General features: G+C 41.8%; 1 protein-coding gene across 4 annotated transcripts in view; it reads left to right on the top strand.

Annotated features, from left to right (window-relative positions):
- Positions 1 to 17,746, top strand: part of ubr2 (ubiquitin protein ligase E3 component n-recognin 2) — a 56,516-nt gene that overhangs the window by 14,443 nt on the left and 24,327 nt on the right. For all 4 annotated transcript variants that reach the window (XM_086260085.1, XM_086260084.1, XM_086260086.1 and 1 more), the window contains exons 5-9: positions 16,539 to 16,669; positions 16,760 to 16,898; positions 17,049 to 17,111; positions 17,335 to 17,455; positions 17,536 to 17,643. In XM_086260085.1, coding sequence (XP_086116211.1) covers positions 16,539 to 16,669; positions 16,760 to 16,898; positions 17,049 to 17,111; positions 17,335 to 17,455; positions 17,536 to 17,643 — 562 coding nt within the window. The remainder of the gene's footprint in view (positions 1 to 16,538; positions 16,670 to 16,759; positions 16,899 to 17,048; positions 17,112 to 17,334; positions 17,456 to 17,535; positions 17,644 to 17,746) is intronic.

Here is a 17,746-nt window from a genome sequence, read left to right as displayed (position 1 = left end):
GGTTCCTCACAGCGTTACTGGAGGCCAAGGTAATGCCATCCAGAGTAAGAATCTGCTTAGATACCATATTTCTAAGATTTTCAGGGCCGAGTACAATAACCTCAGTTTGATCTGAATGAAGAAGCAGAAAGTTAGCGGCCATCCAGGTCTTTATGTCTTTAAGACATTCCTGCAGTTTAACTAATTGGTGTGTGTTATCTGGCTTCATGGACAGATAGAGCTGGGTGTCATCTGCATAGCAGTGTAAATGTATGCTATGTCTTCTAATGATGCTGCCTAAGGGAAGCATGTATAATGTAAACAGAATTGGTCCTAGCACTGAACCCTGTGGAACTCCATAATTAACCTCAGTGTGTGAAGAGGACTCTCCATTTACATGCACAAACTGGAGTCTATTAGATAGATATGATACAAACCACTGCAGCACAGTACCTGTAATACCTACAGCATGTTCTAATTGCTCTAATAGGATATTATGGTCGACAGTATCGAACGCTGCACTGAGGTCTAGCAGGACAAGCACAGAGATGAGTCCACTGTCAGAGGCCATAAGAAGATCATTTGTAACTAGGGCTGTGCGATATGACTAAAATCTCATATCCTGATATAAGACATCTATCGTCCGAAAACGATATAAATCACAAAAATGTAACATTTTCTGTAAATTCTGTGAATCTCGGGCAGCTCGTCTTGCGTGAAGTGTTTCCAGCTGCGCGTCATGTTGCTGGAGTCGAGTGTTTTATCCGATGCATGAAACGATACATTTTTAGACATAAGTTGTAACGGCCGCCGTTTTCTTTGTAAGTATTTATTACACGGCGTGCTATGGGGAAAAGCCTGTTCTAACGTTTGAGTCTAAGGTTTAATTTTAGCATCTGGCGGCTCTTTTTTAATTCTCATCCGTAAACAATCTGCTTTTTCACGTGATTCAGTTTATTTTGAAAAGTCTCAACAAGATCTTGAGCTTTATTGTGAAAGGTTTATGTGGAACATAAACAAACGGACACGGATGCTGTTACCGTCGTTGTTGTTAACCACAACGCATAAAAACAGGCACTTGTCCGTCCGTAGTGTGGTTATATTAAATATAAGAGAAAGAGAGAACTTTAAGAAATTAATATAGTGACCATCAAAATGGTGAAAAAATATTGCCGTAAACAGTTTATTTTGCGACACCACGAAACAAATGATAGCATAAAATGAAACGATAGATGTTTTTATATCGTCATCCGATATATATCGTTATATCGAACAGCCCTATTTGTAACCTTCACTAAAGCTGTTTCTGTGCTGTGCTGAGCTCTGAAACCTGACTGAAACTCTTCAAATAAACCATTCCTCTGCAGATGATCTGTTAGCTGTTTGACAACCACTCTTTCAAGGATGTTTGATATAAAGGAAGGTTGGAGATTGGCCTATAATTAGCTAAGACTGCTGGGTCTAGAGATGCTTTTTGAGTAAAGGTTTAACTACAGCCAGCTTGAAGACCTGTGGTACATAGCCGATCATTAGAGATAGGTTGATCATATTTAAGATTGAAGAATTAATTAATGGCAGGACTTCTTTGAGCAGTTTTGTAGGAATGGGGTCTAAAAGACACGTTGATGGTTTGGAGGAAGTAATTATTGAAGTTAACTCAGAAAGATCAATTGGAGAAAAAGAGTCTAACTTAACATCAATGGTACTAAGAGTAGCTGTAGATAATATTACATCTGTGGGATGATTATTGGTAATTTTTTCTCTAATGATAAAAATTTTATTTGTGGGGGACTTCTGGTGAGCGCTCCAAGATGGCGGATTAACTTTTTGTCCGCTCCTGATCATAAGTGAGGAAAACTCCACAAACTCGATACAATAAACGTATTCATACTGACGATGATATACAATGCGTGGAGGCAGATGTAAAAAGACACAGGTAGCTCCAAAAGTTACGGAGAGGCAAAAGACACCTTACGCGACGGCGACGGAGCTAGCATGAAGAGGAGCACGGAGCAAAGTGAGGAAAACGAGCTAACAATGGCTAAAGCAATGCAAAATTTGAGCGATAACATCCGAGAGATGAGGAAAGAAATCAAAGAAGATCTGAATAACCTAAAGGCTGAGATGAATCAGAAGCTACAAGATGCCATCGTGGATATTCTTAATCACGCCACTAGGCTAACTGAAGCAGAACAACATGTGAACGAATTTGAGACAGTGAATGTGGACCTGAGAGATGCGCTAATTCACTGTCTGGACCAGCAGAAAACTCTCCAGACCAAAGTCACGGACCTGGAAGGAAGATCGCGCCGCAACAACCTCCGTATATACGGAATTAAGGAAGGTGCTGAGGAGAATGATATGATGGCATTCATTAACAACTTCATAAAGAAAGAACTTGCCCTTTCCGAAGATGAGTTGCAGATTCAGCGTGCTCACCGATCACTGGGACCAAAGACATAGCGATTGCAAGGTCTATTGTGGTTAATTTCCAGAGGTATGACATAAAAGACAAAATCCTGAGAGCAGCTTGGGCTAAGAAAATTTCTTATGAGGGCAAAACTATCACTTTTACACACGACTTACCGACTGAGATTAACAACAAGCTCAAAGAATAGAAGGACATTAAGAAGATCCTCAAAGAACAAAAAATTTGTTTCCAGACACCATACCCAGCTAAAATGAGAATTCATATGAAGAAGCGGGGTTACGCTGTGGAGATGCCACGCTGCGGGGACGTCAACTGGGAACAGGTTCTCACCCGAAGCGCACACTGGGAGAAAATGGATAGCTCACACTCCGAACGTGTCCGCGGAAGGCTTCGTGGATTTCTCAGACAATAAGTATTAACTATCTTGTGTTAAGCCTCACTGGACTAAGCGGCTAAAATACGTGTTTTGGCTCTGTAAGTACTGTTTCCTAATCTTAGTTTAATATAATAGAGGAAGAGGTGTTTACCTTTCTATTACATCTTATTTAAGATTTATAAAGAAATACCTCTACCATATGCTGGCATTGTACGTATTGCTCCAGTAACATTTTTACTTTATACCATTTTTTGCGTTAGACCTGTGTCGTGTAAAACAGACTATGTTGATCAGGACCGAGAGAGATATACTTAAAATGCGCAGAGACAAGAGAAAGCTGCTGGATGCAGCGATGGAGCTCCTATATATGGTAGGATTTTTTTTCTCCAATATTGTAAGAATGGACACTATAGAATGACAGGGCACTATAAAGCCCCAGGAGTGGAAGTCAAGGTAACATATGTTCAGTTTTTGTGGTTAATCTGTTCTTATAGTTCTAACTATGTTCAGAGCGTCGACATAAGTGGTTGGAAATACCTGTATGAGTAACTGTGACTTTAGAGCAGCTTCATGGAATGTAAATGGACTTAACAACCCTGTTAAGAGGAGTAGAGTCATGTCTAAGATAAAGCGGGGGAAAATACAGATTGTGTTTCTCCAAGAAACTCATTTATCTCAAACAGAGCATGAGAAGTTAAAGAAGTTTGGATTCACAAATACATTTTACAGCTCTTTTAAAACAGGTAACAAAAGAGGAGTTGCGGTATTGATACACAACTCCCTACATTTTGAACTTACCAGACAAGTAAAGGATAATGAAGGCAGATATGTGTTAATTCAAGGTAAAATAGAGGGCAAAATGGTAACTCTTCTTTCAGTCTACCTACAACCAAATTATGATTTGAAACTTCTTAAGAAAATCCTTGAATTGATCTCCTCGGAGTCTCAGGGTGTGTTAATATGCGCAGGGGACTTTAATACAATCATGCATAAGGATGATACCTCTAATAATAAGAGGATAGTGACTTCACAGAGTAAATTGCTAAGAAAGGGCCTGGATGACTTGGGCTTATTGGATATTTGGCGAGAAATGCATCCAAAGCATAGAGATTTTACTTACTTTTCACCCCCCCATGCCATATATTCAAGAATAGATCTTTTCTTTGTCTTTAGAAATGATAGACATAGGGTAAAAAGTTGTGACATAGGCACTAGGAATATGTCAGACCATTCACCAATTTATCTAACAATTAACCTAGAGACTAGACCAAAAAAAACTGTATGGAGGCTAAATACAGGTCTACTTAACAATAAGGCTATTATAAAAGAGATAAAAGCTGAAATAAAATATTTTCTAGAAATAAATGATAATGGCCAGGTAAATCCTAACATTTTATGGGACACCTTAAAGGCAGTTGTTAGGGGCAAATTTATATCACTAAGTGCAGCTCTGAAGAAAGCTAAAGAGAATCAGCTGAATGGACTTGAAAATACACTAAAAGATTTAGAAAACAGACACAAAAATACTCAATCTGACCAGACCTTGAAACAAATTCAGAAAATTAAAAAACAAATTCTTGATATATATCAGGAAGAAGAAGAGAAAAAATACAAATTTATGAGGCAATCATATTATGAAACTGGGCCAAGGGCAACAAAATTACTTGCTAGAAAATTTCGTAAAAGGCAAATGACGCATTCTATGTGCTCAGTCCTTGGTCCCCAAACTGGGAAATTACAAAGTGACCTGGAAGGAATTGACTTGGCATTCCAAACCTATTACAAAATGTTATACGCACAACCTGCACAAGCCAATACAGAAGATATGAAAATGTTTCTTAATTCATTAGATTTGCCATCAATTGGCGAGTGTCAAAATGAATGCCTAACCAAACAGATTCAGAAAGAAGAACTGGAAATGGCCTTAAAGAAACTAAAAAATAACAAAACACCAGGTACAGACGGCCTGCCGGCTGAGTGGTATAAAGCATTTGAGGTGGAGGTGCTTCCAGTTTTGCTAAGGTCATTGAACTGGACATTAGAGAATATGTCCACCCCCCCATCATGGTCTGAGGCAATCATAACAATTATACCTAAAGACGGTAAGAATAAAATGCTGTGCAGCTCATATAGGCCGATATCAGTCCTAAACCAAGATTATAAGCTTTATGCCTCAATTATATCTAATAGGCTAAACTCGTTCATCCCAGATTTGATTGATGAAGATCAAACTGGATTTGTTGGGGGCCGGCAAATCCAAGACAACATAAGACGCTCTCTCCACATAATCAATAATGTAAGAGAAAATAATCATAAAGCGGTACTAATTAGTCTGGATGCCGAAAAGGCCTTTGATTGTGTCAGCTGGTCGTATTTGTTCTTGGTCTTAGAAAGGTTTGGTTTTGCTGAAAACTCCATTAACAGTATTAAGACATTATATTTAATGCCTACCGCGAGAATCAAGATAAATGGACGAGTCACGGACCGTGTAAAGTTGGAAAGATCTACTCGTCAAGGTTGTCCCTTGTCTCCGACTCTTTTCGCTCTTTACATTGAACCTTTAGCACAAGCAATAAGAGAAAATAATAGTGTTCATGGGGTCGTAGTTAATTCAAGAGAACATAAAATAGCACTATATGCTGATGATGTCCTCTTGTACTTGTCGAATCCAGACCAGTCCATCCGGACCCTTTTAGATTTGCTGGGAAGGTTTGGGATGTATTCTGGTTAAAAACTCAACATAGGAAAAACACAAATTTTGAGTTTTAACTATAGCCTGTTGAATGAGGTTAAATTATTATTTTTTTTCTGTTGATTGGTCTCTGAAAGCAATTAGATATTTAGGAGTATGGCTGACTAAATCGTTAGATGACTTGTATAAAAAAAAAAACTTTGAACCCGTGAGCCAAAAGATTAAAGAGGACCTCACTCAATGGTCAACACTTGTTTTTGATTTTAGCGCGAGAATGGAGGTCATTAAAATGTCAGTCCTACCCAGACTACTGTATCTGTTTATGTCTCTGCCTATCAAAATCCCCAAATCTCAGTTCCATGTCTGGGACAAACAAATACCTTGATTTATTTGGAGGGGGCGGAAACCTAGAATTAAATATAGCACATTATTATTCCATAAAGATAAAGGCGGCTTCTCCCTCCCAAGTCTCAGGGATTACTACCTTGCTGCTCAACTCAAAATAATTATACAATGGTATGTTGACACTTATGGGGCCCGATGGAAAGACATTGAGAATATGTGTGGGGTCATTCCAATACAAGCCTTGATAGGAGATCGGAAGCTGGCAAGAGCCCACCAGAAAGAACTGAACCCTTTCACATCTTTTACATTGCTTATCTGGTTTGAGATAGTGAAGGAACTAAATCTAAGGAACCACATTCAAGTACTTAAGTGGGTGGCTTATGACTCTGAGTTTAAACCAAACCAATTGGATTTACAATTTAAGAATTGGTCGCATAAAGGCATTAATGTATACTGTAAAATACTGGATAAGAATGGCCTGCAAAGTTTCCAAACATTACAAGAAAAATATGAACTAGGAAAAAGGGATTTTTTTTTCAGATACCTACAATTACGGCAGTATTTATCCTCAAAAGTGACTAAAGAAATTAATACACAACCCAATGAAATAATTAATCTGATTTCACAAACATATTATAAGGGCTGCAAGTCAGTTATCTCTAAACTCTACCAGGGCATATTGAAAAGTAGGGGAACCTCAACAGCTTACTGTATATAAAGGAAAGATGGGAGAGAGAGTTGTCCTCAGTTATAACTTCTGAGCAATGGGACAATATGTGTGAGACTGCCAGTTCAACCTCATCCTCTGCATACTGGCGAGAATTTAGTTGGAAAAATCTGGTACGATTTTTCATAACACCAAAACAACAAACACGGGGAAATTCTTCATGCTGGAGGAGCTGTGGGGAAACTGTTGCAAACCATACCCACATATTCTGGTCGTGTCGAAAAATTTTGGGAAGATGTTATATCAAAGATAGAACAGACTATAGGCTTTAAATCAAAACAACGGCCTGTCATAACATTTTATTTAGGAGACCTACCCGAAGAATTAACAAGCAATGACAAATATCTCCTGAAGATTCTTACTGCTGCAGCAAAAAAAGCAATTACTCGTAAGTGGCTCTGTACTGACCCCCCTGTTCTGGACGACTGGTTGAGCGTTGTTGAGGAGATTCATAAAATGGAAAAACGTACCTTTTTGTTAAGACTGCAGGCTAATATTTATACCACAAGATGGTACAAGTGGTTGAAATATATCCGAAATTAGAATGTTGTTTGTTTTGTTTTTTGTTTTTAAATTTAATTTATTTTTTCTTTCTCCTGTTTGTGCCTACTCTATATAAATACACACACACATATACATCTATATAAACCTCTGTATGCCTCTCCTAGGCTGCTCTTACATCTGTAGATCTGCTGTCAATTCATGAATATAAAGTCATGTTCTCACTGCCAGAATTGCTTTGTGGGAAAAAGCTGTGCTTTTCAGTCAACTGCTTGTTTTGTTATTGTTGTTTTCGGTTGTTTGTTGTTTTCCTTTTCTGTTGTAAAAATATGTAAAACCTTTATTAAAAGCTAAGTAATAAAAAAAAAAAAACATTTTATTTGTGAAGAAGTTCATGAAGTCATTACTAGTTAACGTTAAAGGGATGGTTGGCTCAACAGAGCTCTGACTTTTTGTCAGACTGGCTACAGTGCTGAAGAGAAACCTGGGGTTGTTCTTATTTTCTTCAATCAGTGATGAATAGTAAGATGTTCTGGCTTTGCAGAGGGCTTTCTTATAAAGCAGCAAACTATTTCTCCAGGCTAAATGATGATCCTCTGAATTTGGGACACGCCATTTCCTCTCCAGCTTACGAGTCATCTGCTTTAGGGTACGTGTTTGAGAATTATACCACAGAGTCAGGTACTTCTGATTTGAGACCTTAGTTTTCACAGGAGCTACAGCAGGGGTGCCCAATCCCGGTCCTCGAGAGCTACCGTCCTGCAGCTTTTAGATGCATCCTTGTTCCCACACACCTGAATCAAATGAATGGCTCGTTATCAGGCCTTTGCCAAACATGATGGCATGCTGAAGAGGTAATCAAACCATTTGATTCAGCTGTGTTGGAGTAGGGATGCATCTAAAAGCTGCAGGATAGTAGCTCTTGAGGACTGGGATTGGGCAGCCCTGAGCTACAGTATCCAGAGTCGTACGTAGTGAGGAGGTGAAATTATTAACAAGATAATCGACCTCTGTTGGAGTAGCGTTCAGATAGCTGCGCTGTGGGCTGGCCTTGTGTTTTGGTTTTTCTGTTACCTGTTTCTTGCAGGTAGGTGGAGCTGACCCAATTATAGATGCAGCACACCTGAGAAGGCCAGTCCCAGTGTATATAAAGACACCTTGACTGAACCAGCTGTCTTGCTCTGGCTCTGTCTGTCTGGCACCCATCATGTTCATTTGGAAGTTTCAGTTATGGCTGTTATGTCCTTTAAATTGTGTTTAAGTTGCTTTACCTTATTTTCATTAAATATGTCTTACAGCCTTTAAATGAATTTTAGGTGAATCAGGTTATGATCTGACTTGTGCCAATTGTGAGGAGGGAACCTGTGACCACCAGGACTGTTAGGAGGTGGTCAGAGGAGGCAATAGCGGAACTACAGGGCTGTTTCGAGGTGACCGACTGGGAAACACTCTGTGAGCCTCACGCTGAGGACATCAATGGGCTTACTGAGTGTATCACAGGCTACATAACTTTCTGCACCGACTCCATTGTTCCAGCTCAGACTGTTCATTGTTACCCAAATAACAAGCCGTGGGTGACTAAGAACATCAAAGCCCTCCTCAACAACAAGAAGAGGGCTTTCAGAGGGGGCAACAAAGAGGAGGTGAGGAAGGTCCAGGTGTTACTAAAGGACAAGATCAGAGAGGCTAAGGACAATTACAGGAGGAAGCTGGAGTGGAAACTCCAGCAGAACAGCATGAGAGAGGTGTGGAGGGGCATGAAGACCATCACTGGATTCAGGCCAACCAACAGCAGGGGAGCTGAGGGAGGTGAGAATAGAGCCGACGAGTTGAAACTGTTTTTCAATAGATTCGACACCACAGTGTCTGCTCCCACCCCCACAACCTCACCTGTAGTCAGCCTGGAACCCAGAGCCACACCACTGTGCCAGCCTCTCTCTTCACATGGCGCTGTTGCCTCCTGTGAGATTCCTGACACCCCACCCATCACCTTCACTCAATAGGGCTTTGGAGTTGACGTCACGCCGCAATGCATTATGGGAGCGCAGCGCCATTTTCGGGGTCTACGAATCAACACAAACACACTGTGTTGGAACGACGACTACAAGAAAGATGCTTAAAAGCAGCTCAAAAGAGAATGAACTGTATAAAGACTGATTGCGTCCAGAGGCGAAGCAGCGGTACTTGCAGAAAAGAGCGTGCATTGGAAATGTGGACCCGTATGAAATACGGCCGTGGAGTAGAAACCCTGAAGACCAACCGCTACTGACGTAGCCTGACCTTGTCTGTGGAGTCAGCGCGTACAAGTCGTCATTCAAACAAAGGTAAGTCAGCTTGAGTACTGCGAGTGAAATGCGTTTGATTTCCCTGCAGACATTCACATTAGTGCAGCACAAATTCATTCATGAGGGGAAATTACAGTGAGAACATGTGGAGGCTGTTAGATGGATAACATAGTGAGTTCAGTGCATTGATGTGACATTGTCCTGAAGGATTGTTGTTCTTTATGGTTAAAGAAATTGCACTAATTTATTCATATTTATTATAAATAATCCTAATTATACATCTTGCTTCCATGTTTGTGTCCTGTGTCACTAAAAATACATTTTATTTTAATTTTATACATTGATTAATGACCTGCAGAATCTCCTTATCATATTAAGTGATTCATAATTGTCACTTTATGCTTTCTCCATCTCTAAAGTGATGACATCCTTGCATTACATACTTTAGGTTCATTTTCTGCAGGCAGATTTACACTATAACATGCAGCGTTCTATAGATGGACACATAAAGAAATGAAAAATTACATGTATGTGCTAACTTTCTAAACACTTTGTTACATTTATGATAAAGTAGATAAAACACATTTACGTCGGCCTTGGCTCATAGTTCTTGTCTTTAAATGAACTTTGTCTGTGTGTGTTTCAGGTCCTGCACTCTCAAAGACTGAATGAACCAGCATTGCAGCCATGGGTCACTGTGAGCATCACAGGGAAGGTTGAAGCCGCCCACTGCACCTGTAAGGCCGGAGTCGCGGAGACCTGCACCCACGTCACTGCTCTTCTGTTTAATGTAGAAGCAACAGTGTTGATCTGTGGCACAAGGACTGTTACAGATGAACCTGCATACTGGGTTTTGCTGGGTAATGTGACCAAGATACAGCAAGAGGTTGGCCATAAGATAGACGTCTCCTCTTCAGCTGCCCAAAAAAGGCTCTTGATCAAAACCTAAACAGACCATCTGTAGTGACGGGGAAAAGGAGCCGTCCTCAAAACAGAAAAATCCCACCTGCTACTTTGGAGGAGTCGTCACTGCTATTGGATACTTTGCTGGAACACAGTAAAGCTGTGGGTTGTGGGAATGACCCATAATGTTTTATCTAGGGGTCTAGATTTATGCCTGTAGTGCACTGCTGTGTAAATAATTTGCATTTACTGAATATGTACTATATATGTATATGTACATTTACTGAATATGTACTGACTGAGTCCCACTGTTCAAAAGTTGAATAAAGAAACAAACTAATTTTTTTATTAAAACCACCTTATAGAACATCACATCAGTTACAATGTAGAATCCATGTCATTTATAGTTTACAAATGACAAAATGTTTACACAAAATCATGAGTGTTTACATGATATCACCCACTACTAACATTACTTTATTTACTGTATCTTTAGAAAAAATACAGCAATTTTAACAGCACAATACTTAAGAACGTTTAACAGGAGCAGGTTTCATTCTTCCCTGGTTTTATTATCACACTGTTCACCAAAACGCAGCAAACCTTCACCATCTTATCCAGGAGGGTCACCTCTTCACCCTCACATGGAAGAAGTAATCTGGTTGGCATGGTGGTATGTTTGAAGCAGGTCCCTTGTGTAGCGCTGGAACCCAGTCACGATGTTTCATCCATTTCATAGGTTGGTTTGCTGCAATAATGCCAAATAATTAGCAACTCTATAAATAGAAGGTAGTTCTGCAAAATCACTCAGTAGGATGTTTGTTCTAATTTGCTATGAGCTCAGAGCGCATCGAAAATAAAACTAATAGGCTATAAAGAGTGAACATATTTAGAACTTACCGGAATGAAAATGTATGGAGCACCAACAGATATTTGGAGATGGAAGAGAACTGGATATCAGCTCGTCTCACAGCTGCTATCCAGGCTAGATGCCTTCGTTTGGTAACATCGATACACGAGCTGCCTCATGTTGCTTCCAGGTTGGGAAAGAATGAAAAGATAAACCATTTTCAACCTTATTCTCTTGCCGGTCGTGTGATCGTACATTGCAGCCGACCACACAGCAAATACGAACCATGGCTGTTGTGTGTGCCTTCGCTCCCTTTTCACTTGCGCTAGACCCCCAAAATGGCGGATCGGGCCAAAATCCTTTCCACGCCCACCCCTGTGACATCACGCTCCAAAGCCCTATACCAGGTTGAGATGCAAATGAGGAGACTTCACTCAGGCAAGTCTGCTGGACCAGACGGAGTGAGTCCCCTCGTCCTCAAGACCTGTGCCCCCCAGCTGTGTGGAGTCTTTCATAAACTGTTTATGCTGAGTCTGAGTCTGCAGAGGGTCCCGGTGATGTGGAAGACATCATGCCTCGTCCCTGTACCAAAGACGCCACGTCCCAGTGCCCCCCAGGATTACAGGCCCGTGGCACTGACCTCTCACATCATGAAGACCCTGGAAAGGCTCATCCTGGACCAGCTGCGACCCATAGTAAGACCACATCTGGATCCCCTTCAGTTCGCTTATCAGCCTCGTCTCGGAACTGAGGACGCCATCATCTACCTGCTCAATCGTGTCTACACCCATCTGGACCAGCCGGCGAGCACTGTGAGGGTCATGTTTTTTGACTTTTCTAGTGCTTTCAACGCCATCAGGCCGACCCTCCTGGGTGATAAGTTAGCAGCGATGCAGGTGGATGCTTCTCTGGTGTCCTGGATTGTTGATTACCTGACAGGAAGACCACAATATGTACGTCTCCCACAGTGAGTGTGACAAGGTAATCAGCAACACAGGGGCACCACAGGGGACTGTCCTCTCCCCCTTCCTCTTCACCCTCTACACCACAGACTTCAGCCACTGCACAGAGACCTCCATCTTCAGAAGTTTTCTGATGACTCTGCGGTGGTTGGATGCATCAGCAGGGATGATGAGACAGAGTACCGGGCTGTGGTCGACTCCTTTGTCACGCGTGTGAGCAGAATCATCTGCAGCTCAACGTGGCAAAGACCAAGGAACTGATCGTGGACTTCAGGAAGACCAGGAAACACTTGACCCCTGTTTCAATTCAGGGGGTCAGTGTTGACATTGTGGAGGACTATAAATACCTTGGAGTTCACATTGACAATAAACTGGACTGGGCTAAAAACACCACAGCACTTTACAGGAAGGGCCAGAGTCGTCTCTATTTTTTGAGGCGATTGAGGTCCTTCAACATCTGCCAGAAAATGCTCAGGATTTTCTATGAGTCTGTTGTGGCCAGTGCGATATGATAAACACTCGACAAACTCTTGGCTTGTTCTCCTCGTCATCAGTTCGTGTGACGTGATATTGTCGGCATGGCAACATGTTTCATTTAGAAGAATACCACAGTGGCTCTTTGTGAAGTGCCCGCAGGTACAAACGGCTGCCTCTGTGTGATGACGGCATTGTGGACGGTATGTTAGCACCTTAACCATCTGTGGCTCTGTCCGTCGGTCTGACTTAATGTTTTTTAAATTATTGTTAAGTATAAACCTTCCTGCCGTGAACAGAATTAGAAAATCAAGCAAATTGAGCAGAGCTGATGACATGACCCCATCTGTCTGTTCCCCCCCCCAGTCTGAACGTGAGTCGTTCCTTTGACCTCGATCATCTGTTCGATGTATTTAAACTTTTCTGCATGTTTCAATCCATTTGATTATTCTCAGTTTAATGTTCACGTCATTCTCCAGAGAGCAAGTGTTCAGGTGAAACTTAGAGTTTTCTGAAGCGAGGATTAGCTGGTAAGCGACGCTGAGTCACCTGTGGTCAGACAGTTTGTACGGAGGGGCATTTTTCTTCCTTGTCCCTGCTTGATTATGTAGGGCCTGGACCTGTGAGACTATGCTACCTCAGGAGTGTTTATACAGACTTTCCAGTTGTTTGGCCTTCTGTCCACACAGTGAGTGGAATTTACAAAGGTCGCGGATCAAAGCTTCAGTTTTTATGTTCCCTAATTTGGGCCATTTCTGTTAATGATTCAACTTCTACCTCGCAGAGCATGGCGCTCTTTAATGCCCAATCAATGACAAATAAAACGTTCTTGTTGAACAATTTTATTCTTTCCAAAAAAAACCTGGATTTCTTATTTCTAACTGAAACCTGGCAGCGCGATGGTGAGTACTCATCCCTCATCGAGCTTTGCCCGGGCGGGTACTCCTTCATCAGCCAGCCTTGGACGTCCGGTCAAGGAGGTCATCTCACTGCAGTGTTTGGAAGCCGGTTTGACTGTCGCTCAGTAATGGTCCGACATTTTTCATCATTTGAATTACAGCTGGTTAAAATTGGAGATAAAGATCTGTGTTACTGTGCTGTAGTGTATCATCTACCTGGTCTAAATGGTCAGTTTTAAAGGTGTTCAGTGACTTTTTATCCTCCACCTTGAAGCTGTTCAGACTGGTTACAGTCGGGGATTTTAATATACACATTGACGATGACTCTGACCTCTTTGCCAGAGGTTTCCTTAGCGTCATGGATTCTTTTCATTTTACACAGCATGTGTCTGGTCCCACTAACACCAAAGGACACACACTGGGCCTTGTTTATACTTTAGGTTTAAACAGTGATTTTTTTTGTACTGAGGACATTTTTATTTTGGACCATCGTTGTATTCTTTTTAACTTGTCTTTCCATCTGTCCCTCTCTCCTGTTCAACATGTGGTTAGCTCTCGCATCTTAAATTCCTCTACTGCTGCCAAAATTTCTGATGTTTTTTTATTTAGTCTTACCTTCCTATAATTTTGATTTATTAACAAATGTTTTTAATAATCTTTGTCTTTCTATTTTAGACAATGTTTGTCCTGTTTAAACTAGACTAGCTCCGGTTTCAAAGTTGTCCCCCTGGATAAATGACAGCATTTGCTGTTTAAAGCGTTGCTGCCGTAAGGTTGAGCGTTTATGGAGGAAAACTCGTTTGCATGTCCATCTCTTTTATTTAAAGGACCTTTTAGTTTCTTTTAACTCTTCAGTTCAAGATGCGAGGGCTGCCTATTTCTCAGAGCTAGTGTCTTTACTGACTTTTTCAACAAAGAAAGACAATGTGAGGAACAATGTCTCTCCTTCTGTGTCTCTGTTGTCAGCTTCAACTCAAGCTAGGCCTGCTATTTTAGAAAGATTTTTACCTGTGTCCTTACCTGAGCTGTCAAGTTAGTTGATTCAATGAAAGCATCCTCCTGCTCTCTTGATATTTTACCTGGATCTTTGTTTAAAAATGTCTTTCAGTTTATTGGTCCCTGTGTGCTTACAATTATCAATGCCTCACTGGTTTCTGGTCAGGTCCCTGTTTATTGTAAGAATGCTGTTATTCACCCACTGTTAAAAAAAACAACAACAACCCCAAGCTTGACACTTCTCTGCTTAGCAGTTGTAGACCAAATTTAAAACTATCATTCATCGCTAAGATTTTAGAAAAAGTTGTTTCTAAGCAGTTCACAGCTGATTTAGATAAATACAACATTCTCGATAAATTCCAATCTGACTTTCGTAGCGCTCACTCTATTGAAACTGCACTTCTTTAGAGTGTCCAGTGACATTTTGATGTCTTGCTGATGTTGGACCTGACCTGTGCTTTTGGTACCGTCACATTTTGTTACATAGGCTGAGACGCTGGATGGGTATATCGGGGTCTTGTTTGTGTGAACGATCCTTCTCTATGGCTAGCTCTAAGTTCAGGTCCTCCTCCACTTGTCTTGCCTATGGTGTGCCACAAGGTTCTGTGTTGGGACCCTTATTGTTTTTTGTTGTATATACTCTCTCTTCAGGACCTTCTTAGCACAAGGACATTTCGTATCACTGCTATGCAGATGATATTCAGTTGTATATCTCTTTTAAGCCACATGATGTTTCCAAACTACAGATCTTGCATAGGTGCATAGACTCCATGAGAGGTTGGAGGCTGATAACTTTCTTCAACTTAATGAGGAGAAAACTAAAGTCCTTGTTTGTGTTCCTGATAAATTTGTGCCCTTGGTAGTGGAAAATTTAGGCCCTCTTGCTTCATTTGCCAAACCTTCTATCAGGAGCCTTGATGTAACTTTTGACTCAGCTCTGACTTTGGAGGCTCATGTTAAATCTCTGGTCTGCTCCTGTTTTTACCATTTAAGAAACATTGCTAAGCTGAGTACCATTGAGTCACGCTCTGAACTGGAAATAATCATTCATGCATTTGTCTCATCTCGTTTGGACTATTGTAATTCCTTGTTCACCTGTTTATGTAATGCCTCTTTGAAATATCTGCAGGGTGCTCAGAATGCTCCAGCAAAGCTTCAGACCAAGCCTTCCAAGTAATGCCACACCCCTGCTGATATAGCTGCACTAGCTCCCCATAATATTCAGAGTCCACTTTAAGATTATGATTTTGACATTCAGGGCTCTACATGGACAAGCACCAACATACATCAGTGATGTTTTACATCCGTACATCCACAGGTCTCTGAGGTCATGTGATCAGGGCTTGCTGGTTGTCGAGCACACGAGGCTGAAAACAAAAGGCGACAGAGCTTTTGTAACTGTGGCCCCCAGACTGTGGAACTCTCTCCCTTTGAGCCTGAGATCTGTGGACTCAGTGGTCTCTTTTAAAAAACAGCTAAAAACTCATCTTTTTAAACTTGCTTTTGGTTGATTTTTGTTTTTATGTTTTAGCTTCTGTGAAGCACTTCGTGATTTTATCTTGAAAGGTGCTGTATAAAAATTTCTTTACTTACTTATTCACTTTCAGCAGACCTGAGCGCTGATAAGTTGTCCTCTGAGAGCTCCCCGACTAAAACATTAAAAGGAGGTTCCTATTTGAGGAGGTTCCTAAGCGTCTTTTCAGAGAATATAAAAGCAGCCATGCAAATATTTCCTCCGTTCCCTGGATCCTGTAGTTTGGATTTTATTTTTATTTTTGAGTGGCAGTAATCGTGGGTTGTTTTACTCGGTGTTGGATGGAAGGAAGAAGGATCTTCACAGCTGTGGTCTAAGGAGCTTGGAAAGAAAAACCATTTGACCCTAGAACTGAACAAGCTTCTCAGATGAGAGGTGAAACGTCTTCAAGCAACTTAAACAAGTCCAGATGCCTTTTTCTTTCTTAGACTATGATGACAGGGATGACTGAGAACCTTCACAGACATACTTCACAGCTGTGGTTTGAGTGTGAGAGACTGATTAGAGGCTGGTGTGAACTGAGCTGGCTTAGGATGGTAACCCTGTCTCTCAGAGTGCTCACTCTGTGCTGTTTGTCCTTCCAGGACCCCGTAGCTCAGCTACCCACTGACATGGTCGGCCGTGCGTTCAGTGTCTTTTTCATCATCCTGAAGTATGCCGTCGACCTGCTGACCTGGGAGCACGAGGACCTGCTCCCCACAGGACTGCAGCCACCGTAGGCTCACTCTACCTTTACCTGAGACACGTGACAGTAAACGCGTCATACTGCAGCGTTCACACTGTGTGTGTGTGTATGTGTCTGCAGGGAGCGAGAGGACACCTACTACTGCATGCTGTTCAATGATGAAGTGCACACGTACGAGCAGGTGATCTACACGCTGCAGAAAGCTGTCAGCTGCAGCCAGAAGGAGGCCGTGAGCTTCGCCACTACGGTGGATCGAGATGTCAGTACACACACACAGTAACACGTTTATAGGAACTCAGAAATGTGACAAGGAGCTTCTTGTTTTTCATGTTCTGGTGATTATTCTAAGAATCTGTTTTGTGTGTGTGTGTGTGTGTGTGTGTGTGTGTGTGTGTGCGTGCGCGCGCAGGGCAGGAAGTCGGTTCGGTATGGAGACTTCCAGTTCTGTGAACAGGCCAAGTCCGTGATTGTGGTGAGTGTTTCCAAGTTTGGTAAATGACAGGAAGTCTTGAACTGATGTGGGGGGGGTGCTGACGGTGCCTGCTTCAGGGACGTTCAATGTCGCACTCATTTACATTCACTGCCTTCTGGTTTTACTCATCACAACAATTTAAGAAAACAAAGAATGTCTCACCTCCTCTTCCTACATCCCCATCACCTCCTTCTCTGCTCCTCCTCCTATCCTATCCCCTCAGAGAAACACCAGCCGTCAGTCAAAGCCTCTCCGGGTTCAGGTGATGCACTCGTCTGTCGTTGCTCATCAGTGTTTTGCTCTGAAGGCTCTGAGCTGGCTGGGTCAGATTATTCAGTACTCTGGTACGTGTGGACTTCATTACCCACAATTCCTCTGTGTGTGTCTCTGCTGCTGCATGTGGTGACTGTGCACTGTGTTTTAGATGGCCTGAGGAGGATCCTGTGTCAGGTGGGATTGCAGAAAGGTCCAGAGGGAGAGAACTCCTCGCTTGTCGACCGACTGATGCTCAACGACTCCAAGATGTGGAAAGGTAACCGCACGTACCGCTGCTAGTCATATGGCGCTCGAACGGCCACGGTCGTGAAGCCAACGGATGTGAAACAGTTTGTGTTTATCTGTGAGTTGGTCCTTCA

The sequence above is a fragment of the Aulonocara sp. 'chitande type north' Nkhata Bay genome, linkage group LG13 (genome assembly GCF_057382095.1).
Source record: "Aulonocara sp. 'chitande type north' Nkhata Bay isolate Kocher_YH1m ecotype deep benthic linkage group LG13, A_spYH_male_GT1.1, whole genome shotgun sequence".
Taxonomy (NCBI): domain Eukaryota; kingdom Metazoa; phylum Chordata; class Actinopteri; order Cichliformes; family Cichlidae; genus Aulonocara; species Aulonocara sp. 'chitande type north' Nkhata Bay.
Note: the sequence above shows the minus strand (reverse complement) of the source record. Positions and strands in the feature narration are given on the sequence as shown.